This window comes from Lissotriton helveticus, chromosome 3_1, assembly GCF_964261635.1.
Source record: "Lissotriton helveticus chromosome 3_1, aLisHel1.1, whole genome shotgun sequence".
Taxonomy (NCBI): Eukaryota; Metazoa; Chordata; class Amphibia; order Caudata; family Salamandridae; genus Lissotriton; species Lissotriton helveticus.
Genome location: NC_136061.1, coordinates 1,584,986,296 through 1,585,002,748, shown reverse-complemented (window position 1 = coordinate 1,585,002,748; position 16,453 = coordinate 1,584,986,296). Strand labels below are relative to the sequence as shown.

General features: G+C 44.6%; 1 protein-coding gene across 1 annotated transcript in view; it reads left to right on the top strand.

Moving 5' to 3' along the window:
- Window positions 1-16,453, top strand: part of HTR3A (5-hydroxytryptamine receptor 3A) — a 114,668-nt gene that overhangs the window by 55,119 nt on the left and 43,096 nt on the right. Inside the window, exon 3 of the mRNA XM_078683971.1 lies at window positions 16,252-16,296. Within this exon, the coding sequence (XP_078540097.1) occupies window positions 16,252-16,296 (45 nt within the window). The remainder of the gene's footprint in view (window positions 1-16,251; window positions 16,297-16,453) is intronic.

Here is a 16,453-nt window from a genome sequence, read left to right as displayed (position 1 = left end):
ACTCAGGCCTCCTTGTTCATGTCTTAGGCATGAACCATCCACAAATAGTTCTTTATCATGCACAGGCAATGGCACTTCTTTTATGTCTGGGCGTGGCTTGGTGTTGAATTCCGTTAGATCAATACAATCATGTTCATCATCCACCCCCCCTTCCATGTCTTTTGGGTCGGGGAGTAAGGTGGCTGGGTTCAGAATACTGCACCTAACAATGTTTACATTTGCAGCACCCACAAGAATCCTCTCGTATTTAGTCAGCCGACTAGGGGTGAGGTACTGAGTCTTCGTTCTGGTCAGTAAAATTACCACTCCATGTGGAACATACACAGTTACCGGATGTCCCATGACAATGGACTCACTCTGCTCTAAACTTGCGCAGGTAGCAGCTACTGCTTTCAGACAACCTGGTAATCCAGCAGCCACTGGATCCAGGGTGGCAGAGAAATATGCCACAGGCCTTCTCGTTGTGCCATGATCCTGTGTCAGGACTGACACCGCGCAATTATCACGAGTGTCACAGAACAGGGCAAATTCTTTGGAATAGTCTGGCATTCCCAATGCAGGGGCTGTACACAGACAATCTCGCAGTTTCGTGAAGGCTGTTAAGCTTTCATCATCCCACTCTACAATATCTGGAGTTCCTCTCTTGGTCATTTTTATCAAGGGCCTGGCTAGAACTGCAAATCCCAGAATCCACTGCCTGCAGTATCCTATCACACCCAAGAACATTCTGATTTCTTTCTGAGTACGGGGTAACTGCATCTTTTGAATTATTCTCACCCTTTCGGATGTCACTTTTCGGACACCTTTTTCTATTTGGTGCCCCAGATATTTCACTGATTTTGCACAGAACTGTAACTTGTCAGGGGCCACTTTGTGTCCCTTCTCACACAAATGATTCAGTAGGGCAATGGTGTCAATCACACAATCCTTATGACTTTTAGACGCCACCAAGAGGTCGTCTATGTATTGCACCAAGACAGAATTCCCAGGTAAGACCAAAGTTTCCAAACATTTTTTCAAGATCTGATTAAAGATAGAGGGGCTCTCTGTATACCCTTGAGGGACCCGGTTCCAGCAATACACGTGACCATTGAAGGCAAATGAGAAAAGAAATTTGCTATCTGGATGCAAGGGAATGGAAAAGAATGCATGACACAGATCTATCACGGTGAACCACTCAGCATCCCAGGGAATCTGATACAGAATATCACTGCTGGGTTCGGGACAATAGGGCAACAGGGAACTACTATTTTGTTAACTTTTTGTAGATCCTGCACTACTCTGTACTTGCCACTAGGCTTCTTAATACCCATAATCGGGGAGTTACATGGGCTACTCATTACCTCTTGTATGATGTTCCCCTCTAGCAATTTCTGTATTTCCACAGTAACACCAGCTTTCACTTCTGCATTCATTCTGTAGGGTTTAGTATTTGGGTATACAGCATTATCCTTTATTGCTATCTGTATGGGGTCCACGTTTTTCATTAACCCTACATCTTTCCCAGTAAAGTCCCACACCTCTGGCTTCACTGCTTCTTGGATTTCTTTGGGTAAATCCTGCATGGTCATTCGTTTAATTTCCGAGTCAGGGCGGACCAGCATTAATTTATAAATGCCGTCTTCATCTGGGGTCTGAATTTCAACACCCTTTGGTGTGCAAAAGATGGTACAGTTCATTTTGCACAGCAAATCACGTCCCAGTAAGTTTACCGGACTGGTGTCACAAACGACAAATCTATGCATTTCCTTAAAGTTTCCAATTTAGATCTCCATGGGCTTGGTAACAGGAGTACTAATCAATTGATTAGATACACCCACTACTTGGATTGCTTCTCCCGAGAGGGGTAGGTTTGGAACGTCCACTGTTCTCACAGTAGAACGGGTAGCGCCAGTGTCCAAGAGAAAGGTGACATCATTTCCGTCAACCTTTCCTTCAATGTATGGTCCAGACTGGTCTACCGGCAAGGAGGCGCCAAGTACGCACTCCTCGTCCTCCCCTCTCAGGCCCCGTCAGTACTGGTCATCACAAAGGAAGGTATCATTTAATAGATACTGCGAAGTTGCTGCATTTCTGTTCTCACCGCTTTCCCAAACTTCTATCTCATCACCCTCTGCCTGTTTTCCCCTGTATACTTGCTTTGGTGCTCGGGGCACCTGAACTGTTTTTACCTGTGGTTGAGTCTTTCTTGGTCTTTCTTTCTGCGTCTGTGGAGTTAAATCAGGTGTTTTGGGGTTATCGTCAGGCAAATAAGGACACTCGTTGCGCCAGTGTCCAATTTCGCCGCACTGATGGCAGGGAAATTTCTTCATAGCCTCTTCCCTGCTCATTTTGGGCCGGGGCTTGCCTCCTCCCCCTCCCCCAGGACCTTCGTTCTTAGCATTTTTGACCATATTACTCAACTGCTTTTCCTGCTGTTCTGCGAGCTTCACCTGAGCCCACATTACCTTTTCCTTGAGAGCCTTTTTCTTTTCTGCCATCTAGTCCTCGCAGTACTTTGCGTACCGCAGGACCTCGTCTACCTTTTTGGAGTGCCAACAGATTTTGTTATCCTTTATCCACTGACAAATTTCAGGTCTTAAACCGTTTACAAACCTGTAAATAAAGTGCGTCATATCCTTCATCTCGATGTTATCTATACCACTGTAGGTTTTGAACACCTGCAACAGCCTTTCGTAATAGGAGTGCACTGTCTCATCCCTTTCCTGCGTTGTTCTATCTATCCTGGTCCAATCAGTTTCTTTTGCGGGCACCTTTTTTTTCAAGTGCTGAATTACCTGCTCATATTTTCTCATAACTTCCTTCGAAGGCTCCCCTGTTTCTTTATCTCTTGTGTACTCCTCACTAGGCCAGTCTATGGCTATTTTACACTCGGTCCATAGATCGACCGGGACCACAATGTCGAAAAACCCATCCAGGTCTTTCCACAGGCATTTCTGTATCTTTACGAACCTTTCCACTTGCCGGTACCATTCGACCGGTTTCTCGCGCAGTTTCGGGAAATCGTCCTGTCTGGACCATGGAACGTGCACATACCTCCCACCCGGTACTTCCCGCATGGGGCATAACGTTTCGGGCTTATCTACTTCTCTCAGAGGGAACTCAGGGGTTGTTTGTCTGGATCGGGCCTCATCTTTCTTTCGCGCCCACCTCGTTTTCCATCTTTCCACGTCTCCCCATTTTTGCAAAACTGCAAGCAACTCTTTAATCTGTAACTTCCTCCCTGACACATTCAAGTTCTCTAAATCTTTGTCTGAGAACTCAGCTCGGTATGGTTTCTGCAAGGGCTTGGATCTGGAAATATCTATCCCCATACTGGCTGCGGTGTCTGTCAGTTTCTCGTGGAGCACTCTAGTATTCCGGGTAAGGCTTTTACACATGAACAGCAACTCTTCCTCAGAGTAGGTGTTCAATCTGTCTAATCCCACATTTCCTGCCATTAATTCCTCTATTTCTACTCTCAGTTTGTAGAGGTCTAAAGGTTTCGTTTGCGGAGTCTGTTTTTCTAATTCACGACTCCAGTTTTCAATTTCCTCCGGAGTTACCAGAGAGACACTCCTAGTACCTGACGTTGATTCTAATTTAATTTCTTTCGCATCAAAAGGGTTCTGCCGCTTCGGCATTCCCTTTCCGATCTGTTTGCTTGGCAGGTCCAAGAACGCAACTTCAGACTCACACTCACTGGACTGATCGTCTATCAGTAGGGGTTCTTGCCTCGGCGGGGCCATCACTGGGTTCATGACCGGAGGGTTTAGACTTCCTTGACTGTTCCCGTACAACGGAACCACTGGTCCGATTGTTACCGGAATAGTCAAAGCTTCAGGACTGGTATTTAACTGGGAGATTTTCTGAATTATTTCTGATCTCTGTCTAGCCAGAACTTCTTGCTCCCTCTCTTCCAGTATTCTTCCTAATGTTCGTTCAGGCACTATCTGTGGGGTCAGTTGAGGCGTAAAACTCGGGGCAGTAGGATGCGTTTCACTTGGTCCCCCACCATAATTTGGTTTCGGGAACAAAGTTCCTGTGCTGAATGACCTGCGCTCCTCCCCATATGGAGGCTGCAAAAAGGGCACTCCTGAACTTACTGGCTTTTCTTCGTTTTCATAAAGAGGTCTGGGGAAAAAGAGCTTTTCACGGGAATATTTTTCTTCCGGGCTCACGGGCATTTTAGGATATATAGCCCTCACTTCTGGGGGTTCGGGCTTCTCGTAATAGGGCAATACCTGGCCCCCTGCCCCCCTACATAGGGATCTATCCTCCTCCTTAAGAGATGGACGTTGGGCAATTTCTCCTGCACTGGAAGGTCGGGCTCCCTCATTATAAGGTGGCGGACTTCTCGTAAAAATGTCATCTAAAAATTCATCGTCTGACTCCCCAGGGGCTCCCCAATGCTTACTCTTTTCTGTCTTTTTCTCTCCCGCCGAAGGGTTACCTGCGGGCATCATGGGAAACAGACCCTCAACAATCATACTCTGTCTCCACTGTTTCATCCTTTTATCCCTGGTCTCTTGTTTCAGCCTGGGGTACCACTTGGTCAGACCTTTGTCCATCCGGGGTTTCTCTCTTTCAAAAGCCTCAATCTCCCATTCCTCTAATGCCTCATACTGCGTTAATCTCGGTCTGGGATGTAATTCATTCATTCGGGTTCTCAAATTAAATAAAATTCTACCATTGAAAGTACCATCTAACGGAAAAGGCAATACTCCGTCATCTTTTGTGTACTTCACCCAATTCTCCAACCACACACAGGTATTGTACCCTCGGTCAAACATCATGAATGAGGCGGGAGTATTCGGTGGCGGGACAATAACGCCCTCTCTAGATTTAATCGGTTTGTCCGTTTTGAAATAATTCTTTACCCTACTTACAAGGGACATCTTTCTCTTTCCTCCGTACATAATATCGTATCTATTGGCTTTCCACTGATCCCTTTCAAACCCTTGGTTTCTCGGATCGGGTCTAGTCTCTGGACAATACGAGTGCCACATACGATTTCTACGCTTAACTTTGTTTACAAAGCTACCTCCAATCAGAACGCGCCTTGCAATTCTGTGCGACCAATGTGGTGCACGCGTTCAAATAGTTTCGACCAATGGGTGCGCGGCCCCTTCGTGAGACAGTTCTCACTCCTCGGCGCTTCACCCCTCCTTTACAATTCCAGTCCCGCTACCCGCCCGCTGTTTCTACCAATCCCAGCGCGGCACGGAGTGACGTCAGAGACGCTTCGCGGCTGACTCCCTCCCTTCACAAGGTAACGGAAACTTTCTTTCTTTCTAAAGTGCTCAGTGCTTGGTTATTTAACAACGAATACACATTCGCCACAGTGCTCAAGTGTCTAGACAGAAAGATTTATTTTACTGCAAGTAAACTACTTCCATTTACTTTTCACGCGCTGCGAGTAGATCTCTTCCGCCTACCCTTCACTCTAGCATCGGTGAACCTGTTATTCCCCTAAACTCATCCACTTCTCTGGGATATATCCGAGTCTAAGGTTTCTCAGCGGACCCCTTTGCTTTCACCCAAGCTCCGAGGAACCTGCTACTCTTCCGATGTGACCCTTACTAGGTTACGCCACTATGGGAATTTTGCCAATGAACCTCGTTACTAACATTTATTCACACATGTATTCAGAAAAAAACCCTAGTTAGTGCTTCCCGGTTATCCTAACCTGCACCTAACTTTCCTTAAGCCTGTGACCTCAGGACAATGGATTCTATTCACCACTTGCCCTTTCAATTCCCCGGGGAGTTCGGACAACAAGAAACGATACGGTTTACAAATGCATGGATTAGTACATATAACAATATAAGAACAAGAATAATAACAATACAACAATTCATGAATTCCAAAGCAGCGTATTCACAAGAGAATGATCAGCTCTCTTAGAACAGCCGCTCTTCTAGCAGCATCAATATACTAGCAGCTACCGACTTAACTAGCCGAACTAGTCCTACCTAACCTTTAGCTAGTCCCTAACCATCCTCTGATCTACCAGAAAACTGATAGAGCGCGCGAGGTCACCCGGCCAATGATTTCGCCGTTTCCGGCTTCAGGGCCCATATACTTTCAATTCACACTACTCATTGACAGGGCGACTTCACGGGCTGCTACCACTTGTGTGTTCCCTACCGTTATTTCTCAGTGTACCCGACTTACCATCCACCGACACGGGTACCTAGGACCTCAACGGATCAGGGGCCTAGCTGTAAAAGGAAAGGCAGCAAATGCAAATTCAAATGACTTTCAATACTGTTGTAAAATGACCACGGACAACTGGAAGTTTTAAAAGCTTTATCTAAAGTTCGTTTTCTTCATGCATAAGATACACAAGAATAAGGCAATCAATAACCAAGATAATGTAAATTATGTAACTATAGAGAAATAAAGACAGGGTAATCATTTAAAATGCAAATGTGAGATGCAAAGAAAATATGCTATGCATTCAAGGCAACAATTCTTGAGACAGTTTAAGTAAGGCCGTTCTAGACCAAATCAGAAAATGACAAAATGCAATGCAAAATATGATTTCTAAAAGGTAGGGTAACATGGGAACATATCAAGAAAATATGCAAATGACTTTACGTTTCAAGTGTTGCGGCAAAAGCATGGAAAAATCACCATATGCAAGGTGTATCTTTATTAAAGCAAAGTCAGAAAAATAGAAAGGTGCAAGTTTAAAGAATTTAGAGCAGTATTTACCTAGACTGGTGTGGAAACCAAACCCTGGCCACGGGTCAGTTAAAGACAGGAAACCCTCAAGGAAGGATACCCCTCAAAGGACAGCAGGTACAGAATGGACACCCAAAACAGGACAGGATACCCTCGGAATAGGAATCAGGACAGGACCCTCAGGACAGGACAGCAAACCCTCAGGACAGGACCGCTCAGGACAGGACCGCACCCGCAGTTTGGAAGCAACGCCTGCGCTCCACCCTCTCTGCAGCTATCGATCAAGACCCCGATTGGGTCAGCGAACTCCCAGCAAAGTGCTTCGCCAGCACTTTAAGGTTCAGTAAAACCTTAGTCTATGGTCAAATTCGGACAGAGTGCTCCGCAGCGCTCTGTATCTTCAGTCACCTATTGAGTACGATGGGTCAGTGACAGGTCAGCTAAACCAGACAAGTCGGACAAATTCCCTAGGTGAACCCAGGGTAGATATACTCTTTTGGGACGGTGTACCACCCCCCAATGTTGCAAAGTGTCAGAATCCCTCAATTTGGATTGGTCCTAAGGTAGGATTTGGGTAACACACCAATCATAACATGCTATTTAGATGCTTCATTAGCATATTTGGGTACCGCCTAGCAAGATTGGGGTTCCCATGAGAAAACTGCGCAGAATACAGGCAAAGAATACATTTTTGCAACATATTAGAACAATATCGTGACGTTGCGGGCGAAGGTGCTGCTTTCCCAGGCTTGCTTCTGGTATCAACCTTCTTTGGCAGCTATTCAATGCCGAGATGACTTTCGGCGAGTCTGCGCACAAGTACCCTCCAAAATGGCTCTCAGTTCAGTTTGGACCCCCATTCCCCGCGGTACATGAAAAGCAAGCGAAAACAAATTAATACATGGAGATAACATTATGAAATCACATCACAGGGTTGTACTTTCAACTTATCATCATAAAATATTCTTATGCAGTCTAAATGTTAGCTACATATAAACATACACAAGAGCAGTGGCACGAGCAGTACCACGTTATGGGCCAAGCTATGTATTACGCATGTGCATAATTTTCCCTCCAACTCTGCAGACACGTCAGGACACGTGAGTGTGGCTGACGCATGCGCAGTAACTAAATACAAGCGGCAGACATTTTAAATGACTCGAGTAAATTATTTTAGTAAAACACATGTGCAAGCTTCTTAATCCTTATTCAAACTTAATATAAACGTTAGTAAGACGTACACTTATTACCTTGTTACACATAAACGAGGTTCATGAGTACAGCAAGTCGCAAAATATGCGAAGCTTTGCTTCATCAGTTTCACTGGTTTCTTGTGCCTCGGTTCTACCGAGGCACAAGATGGCTGCCAACACTTCCTGGTTTGGAGTGTTGACAGCCAATTAGCATGAAGCTAGTGCTCGGGAAGGTACAGAGTACAGTACAGAGTACGGTACTTCATCTCTAGATATATCTATGATTTTACTCTTGATTTTCTTAGGAACTACTGAACGGATTTACACCATTTAACAAAAAGCGTAATCTGCGAACCAAACTCTACCTTTTTGCCAAATTTGGTGTAATTCCGGTCAGCAGTTTGGGCTGTAGCCGTGTCTAAAGGTCGCTATGGAAAATTGCATGGGGAAAACACATTTTGGGACCCCCTTTTTTCTCAGCCCCCGCTTCACGAATCACCCCGAAAATTTCAGGGAAGGAGTGGAGCAGAGCAGGCCATTCTCTTGGAGAATTTCGCGAAGATTCGTCGATTGGCGCCAAAGTTATTCCAATTAGAATGTTGCAGATTTCCTATGGAAACTAGGTCCTAACTATAACTACCTACTGGCGACCGTCAGTAGGTAATATATCTATATATGTATCTATCTAAATATTATATATCTCTATCTATATCTATATATTATATATCTATCTCTCTCTCTCTCTTTATACAAGATTACAGGGACCTAATAGTTAGGCTCAGATTTCACTCGTACAAAGCCAGAGAAATGTAGCAGTTATAGTTATGTGAGCTAACTATACCTTACGCACCTGTAACGCACTGCTTATGACCTCACATATTCCATCACTCATGACATTGTTAGTGACATCACTGATGACATCTCAAATTACATCACTGAGGACATCATCCACAGAACCACTTAAACACCTACTTACACTCCTATACATCTCATAAACCCGCTCACACACAACCACTGAAATAACAATTTGCAGCCCCATACAAAGACTCTCACACCTACTCCCTGATCCATAAAGCCTCTCACACATCAGCTCACTCATACAGCCACTTATACGACCACTAACTCGGATAAGATATGCAGCCAATCATGCACCTACTCACTGAAAATACAGCCATCACACATCCAGTCATGCAAACATAAAGGTACTTACGCACCCACTTATAGACCCATACAGCCACTCACAAACTGATTCAGTCACTGATACAGTTACTCACACACCTACTCTATAATTTACGCCACGCAATGCACTGCTTATGATCCCACATTTTACATCTCTCTTGACATGGGCAGTGACATCACTGATGACATCTCAAATAACATCACTGATGATGTCAGTGATTACATTATCCACAGACCCCCTCAGACTCCCTACAAACTCTCATACATCCACTCTCACGCCCACATAACCACTCACATACCCATCCACAGACCCATACAACCACTCACACACTCACTCACTCATCCATAGAGCCAATCACACACCTACTCGCTCACACATACAGGCACTCACATAGCCACTCATTCAACTCACACAGCCACCCATTTACCATACAGCTGCTCGCACAACCCTTATTCAACCAAACAGCCACTCACATAGCCAGTCACTCACCCATACAGCATCTCAACGCAGCCATTCACCCACCCATCCAACTACTCAAGCACCCACACAAACACTTACATACCTATTCACACACCCATACAGCCTCTTACACACCTGCTCACTCACCCATACAGCCACTCACACGATCACTCTCCAAAACAGCCACTTACACACCAACTCACAAAACAACTCCTAACACAGCCACTTAGTATCCCATACAGCTACTCATACACCCACTCACCCACCAATACAGCCACTCACACACCCACTCACCCATTCATAGACCCACTCACACAGCCACGTAGTCACTGATACAGCCTCACACACACACTCACCCAGCCATGCAGTCACTCACTCACCCATACAGCCTCTCACACACCCAAATATTCACCCACTTACACACCCATACAGTCACTCAGACAGCCACTCACACACAGATTCAGACACTCACACCCACTCAGATTATGAATATATGACGTTAAAAAGCAAACATTTACAACACATGCCTTTACAAAGCGGGTTTTACATCGCAACCACCAATACAACGCATGATTTTACAACACATGCCATTACAACGCATTTTTAGAAGCTACCATTACAACGCATACCATTACAACACATACCATTACAACGCATAATACTTTTGAGGCAACAGTGGGGTAAGTGGTGATTAGTGTAGGGGTAAAAATTACTATTCCCACTCTAGTGAGTGCAACAGTAGGGTAAGTGTTGGATAGTGTAGGGGTAAAAATACTATGCCCATGTACCCCAAAACCCATACCCACCCTAAAACTAAAAAATCCCCATTACTTACCTTATAATGTGTTGTAATGGCATGCGTTGTAATGGTATGCGTGTACTGGCAAGCGTTGTAGTGACATGCGTTGTAATGCTATGCGATGTAAAGGCAGTTGCGTTGTAACAGCTGTGTTGTAAAGGTAGTGCATTGTAATGACTGTGTTGTAATGGTTATTTCCCCTCAGATTACATATGTTAGAAATACTATCACTCATTAGTAGTACAGAAAGCTTAGCAATTTAACTTATGCAGTAGCTTAATATATATCTTTAAGTCGCAGACGCGTTTTGAAGCTTTTACACTCAGTGGATAATGTCTTCAGAGATGTAATTTGAGATGTCATCCGTAATGTCACTGACCATGTCATGTGATCAAAACTGCTTGACAGTCAAAAGGCGTAGTGAGATGATAGATGAAACTCAACAAGTACTGCAACACATTTGTGTCCTGAGAGTGCGTCTTTGGTTGTTTGTGAGTGGATTTGATTACTGACATTCTCTGCTGGCGTACGCACCACCTCTCTCGGGTCCTTGGTCCCGGAAGGAGCATTATTCATTTAAATATATATATATATATTTTTTTTCAAACCAACTCGGCAGGTCCCCACAGAGCATCCACAGCACACAGAGAATCCACAGCACGGCAATTTCCTTTAAGGTATTTTATTTTTTCTTCTCTACACATGTGCAAAACAAAAGGACGGTCGACGCGTTTCGGCTGATGCCTTCAACTGGACGAGATATATATGGTTGCGAGTTGCGAATAAAATCTCTTAAAACTCTGCTCTGGAGTTCTGCGTCCTTTGCAAAATAAATTGAATTCGGGGCCAGCATCTGGCCCCTACGATGTGCACTCGTTGTTGATCGGACGGAACTTTATGGGATCCCTTTGTGGCTGATATACATATATTTATGTATTTTTTTTTCACTAAAAAAACAAAGGTTACAACAACATTATATTTAGGTAACCTTTGCAACTCAAAACAAAGCCAAAATTAACCAGTTATAGTTTGCAGAATCAACTAGAACTTGAACCCCCGCCATGCACTGCTGATGACCTCACATATTACATCACTCATGACATGTTCTATGACATCATTTATGACATCATTGATGACATCTCAAATTACATCAGTGATGGCATCATCCAAGCTGCTTTTATGTTCATTACATAAAGAAGTATGGCAATAGAGGTTACGAAGTTAAGTAGAAAATAGCTCACAATAAGATGAAGCATCAATAATGGCAGTACACATACAACCCCCTTAGGTGAAGCAAGCTTCTGTTATGTGCAAAATTGAACTGCTACGATACACTTCATTGGCAAGTTGACAATCAGTCACCCATAGATGAGAAAACCCTACTGCACACAGTGTTCAATCTGCCCACAACTGTTCAGAGAAAACCAACTTCCTCCAGATACTCAAGCCTTTCTACATAAGTTGTGCCCTATTATAGACAGCCTTTAGCCCATCTCAAGCCCTTCACAGATAGCGACCTTTTGTTAGAAATGAAGCGGATGTCAGTAAAAAAGTGGGTACTATAAGCAGTGTTTACCCTATTCAGAGATTCTACCCCGCACAGTCTGTACGCAGCCAGACTTTCATGAGCAATATATTACAGATTATGAAACACTATCTACTAACAGCAGTGGTCACTTAATGCAAACTATCTCCAAAAAAAGGCTGTAAACACTCAAGACCTGAAGGTGCTAAATGCCATACTACCCACACCATTAATACTCTACTGGAAACGTTATAGATGGATCAGCTTTGGTGGCTTTGGAAGCACATGTTCATGGGTAAATACCTGGTGCACGCAGTCATCTCTCCTTTATAGAAATTATCATACTGAGACAACTCCCTCAAATACTCAAGGGTGCTTACAAAAATTAGTATTTACTACTTACAGTCATCGTACTATTACAATATTTTTTTCCAAAACAAAAAACGTGGGTGCAAGCCATCAACTGGCACCTACACACCGTGTTCGTACTCTACACAACCATGCATAAAGTGTTCAATACCTCTACACATCTACGAGCCAATAGGGGCATAAACATTTGGTGAGCAGTTACACCTGTTAGCTTCAAAAAGATTGTTTAAAATTAGGTAGGGAACTAGGATGATACTTTCCTGCCACTATGCAAAGTATAAAACAAACACACTCATTGGATGATGTCATCAATGATGTCATTTGAGATGTAACCAGTGATGTTATAAATGATGTCATAGACATGTCATGAGTGAGGTAACATGTGAGGTCATAAGCAGTGCATGTAAGGGGCACAAGCTATTGTTAGCTCTGTTAAAGGTAACTGGTGAATTCATATTTTTTTAAAGATCAAAACGTTATAATGGCACTGACCAACTTTAACGTCACTTTAACCTTTGGTTTTTCACTGAATTTCTTGGGCTTTTTGTGGCATAATGTAATATTTTATTTCCATGCTTAAAGCCAAGCCCAGCTGTGCACGGCCTTTCACCTTGCACGTCTGGTGGTGAGTGCCTGTTGCACAGCATAGCCAGCTGTTAGACCCTGCGGCCAGCCCTTCGCAATCAACCAACCCCATGCTGCACACCGCTCTGGACTGTGCACGGCATGGGGTTCGATGGGTCCCCGCGTCCCTTTGTTTTTATAAAGGGGAGGGAGTGCATGCAGCCTCCCCTCCACAAGCCACTTTTGGCCCCCTGGTACCCTATCGCCGGGGGTATCAAAATATTTTATTAGAGGAGGGGGACGTGTGGTCCCCTTTCTTGAGCCTTTTGAGGACTGAAGAATCCACCCCCCAGGACCAAATGCATTAACATTAGGAGGGGGGCTTTTCTTCCCCCAGCCCTGATGAGCCTAAGGGTTCTCATCCTTGGGGCCATACTTTGATTATAGTAGAGGGGCGCATGGCTCTGGAGACGCCATCCCCAGGTGCCAAAACCATACTATTTGGGGAGGGAGACAGGGACCCCAACTCCCCAAGCCCAAATGGGCTGTGCATGGCATGGGGTTGGATGGGTCTCCGCATCCCTTTGTTTTTTATAAAGGGGAGGGAGTGCATGCAGCCTCCCCTTTACATGCCAATTTTAGCCCCAGGGAACCCTATCGCCGGGGGTAACAAAATATATTATTAGGGGAGGGGGACGTGTGGTCCCCTTCCCTGAGCCTTTTGAGGACTGAAGAATCCACCCCCAGGACCAAATACATTATTATTAGGAGGGGGGCTTTTCTCCCCCAGGCCCGTTGAGCCTCGGGGTTCCCATCCTTGGGGCCATACTTTGATTATAGTGGAGGGGGCGCATGACCCCCTTCCCTGAGCCTTAAGAGCCTCTAGAGACCCCATCCCCAGGTGCCAAAACCTTACTAATTGGGGAGGGAGGCAAGTGACCCCAACTCCCCAACCCAAAGTGGCCCTGGGGGCGCAATCACTGGAGCCATATTTTAATTAAAGGGGAGGAGGGCCTGCGGTCTCCCCTTCCTGAGCCTTAAAAGGTCCCAGTGACCCTATCCCCTAAGCCAGATTCCAATTTATAAGAGGAGAGGGGCATGCATCCCCCATCTCCAAACCTTAACAGACCCCCAAGGACCTCATCCTCCTGGGCCAAATCCAAATTATAAAGAGGTGGGGTGCACTACCCCTCCCCAAGCCTTATTTGGCCCAGCGGTTCGCATCCTCCACGCCGGATTGCATAATTAAGGACAGGGGAGCATGCAGCCCCCTCCACAAGCTTTCTTGGACACCGGGGACCCCCCCCAAAAAAAAAAAATATATATATATATATATTATATATATATATATCTCCAATAACTCCCGATTCTGAATGAACACACACGTGGGGCACAGACTTCTCAAGTGCTTGTTTATTTTAAAATTAGTAACGTCCATATGACGCATTTTGGCCGCCGTCCTGCAGCCTTGATCACTATATATATGAAGAGGCTCTTGCTTTTCTTTAAAGATCCTCTGAAATACTCCCCCTTCTATCTGTTGGATCATGTCAGAGAAGTAACAGCAGGAGTCTTATCCCGGTTAGACTAGAAGAGAACTTATAAAGTGCATGGTGATCTTATATAATGAAACTATGTTAGGCTATGATTCATGCATTCTACAAGGTTATTCCTTTATTTCTGATTCACCAGCCGAAGATACTGCTTAATCTGGCTGCTCGCCTCCTTACATGAACTCATAAAAAGGGCCTTTCTTTTATTGTTGAAATGCTGCACAACTATAGGCCATAAAATATTGCCGATAGATCACATATTGCTAACTTGTTCACAGGAAAAGTGTAGCAAGTTGCAATTTTGCTTAAGGCACAAAAAATGTCGTACATCCATGCCTGTAAGTGGTAACGTTGAAATAGTGAGAACTGTCTTGGCTGTCAGTGTAGCGGAGAGAGCAGGTTAAGTCCTCCACTGTTTTTCTCACATACACGCTCGGTCCCTCCTTTTTAACCTCTTGGACGCTCATGACGAGCTCAGCTCGTCATGAGGCGCAGTAGAGCTGTGCTCATGACGAGCTCAGCTCGTCATAACGGCCATGGAACGCCGACGTGGGGCTAATACCCCTCCTGTGCGGGGCGTTCCATTGAGTGGGCGGAGTCATGACGAGCTCAGCTCGTCATGAGCACAGCTCTGCTGTGCAGCATGACGAGCTGGGCTCGTCATGAGTACTGCGGCCCTGCGCGCGGCCCCCCTCTCCCCCGCACCGCGGGGGTATTAGCCCTGCGGCGAAGGGGTTAAAGGACAAACTACGTCCCCAATGAACAGATGTACCGTGTAACAACCAAATAACTTTAAAGTAACAACAAAAAGCCCATCACCAGAGAGGGCAAGTTAAGTCAAGTGGCAGATTTAAGGTGAAGAATGTGAAGGGGACATTCAGTGAAAGGCTCTTTTTTTAAATTAATCAACTTAGATTCTGGGCTTCACGGAAAAGCAACAAGAAATCTACAAGTCAATATGCACCGTATAAATATTCCATCCATCCTCTGATCAATCCATCCATCCATAAACAAACCCAGCCACCAATCAGTGCTTTCATCCTTCATCCAACTACACATCCATGTATCCACACCCATCATACAGTCCACCCACCCACCCTTCCATTCACCTATCTATCCCTCCACTTAGCGATCCATCATTCTATCTAGTCATCCAAAGTCCATCAGCCAACCATCCATCCATCCATCGCCCATATCTCCTCCACCTTCTACAATATGGAATCCTGCAATTTCCTGAAAATCCTTGCATGACATGTTTTGCGCTACTTCCAATAACTTGATGCAGTGCAACCTCATTTATTTCAGAGTGCTGGGGTCTGTAAAGTTACAAAACGGTATTTATACCCCAACTTTGTTACATTTTCTGAAGTCTGCAATCTTAGAGACCATTCCAAAGTCGCTAAAGTTAAAAAAGAACTGCAGTTGTAAACCACAGGTAAAAGCTGGTTTGCAGAAGAAAATTACTATATTCGGGTTCGGTTGTTTTCCTGTCTTTAACGTTTCTTTTTCCCTTGCAGAGTATCGTCCAGTCTACTTGGTATGCAACAGTTTTCCACACTAGTAATGGAACCTTGTCAACACTTCTGTGTGTAAAAGCTTGGGCTGGGAATTCCATCGGTAGCAGCTGGAAGCCTAAGTAGGGCAATTGAGAAAGAGTTGGGTGGTATCAGATGCCTGCAGGAGAAATAAACTTGGTGGAGGTCATCTTTATTATGAAGGTGTCCTGCAAAAGCATTTCCGTGTGATATACCTCTTCCGTAAGTGAAGATGGGTGACATTGATTAACTTTACAAAGTCTGTACTTTTCAAATGTGCCCTTCACTGTCTTTAAAATCCTGTAATAGAGCTGCAGTTCTTGCCTTTATCGCTATATGCATATTCTTTTAAAAATACAGAAAATACAACTTCCCTTCTCCTGTTTTTCTCCTTACTCACTGTAGGATGAAAAAAACCAAGTTCTGACCACCTACATTTGGTACCGACAGGTAAGACAGTGCAACATCAGCCACAAGAGCCCATTCAGTGCATTATCATTTTGACATCAAGAGGAGGAAAACATCGCCCCTACTTAAAGGCTGCACAGATGTCTTGCAGGTTAATTGCTTTGTTCCACAAATAAAGTAGCTTTTCTCTTAAAAAGTA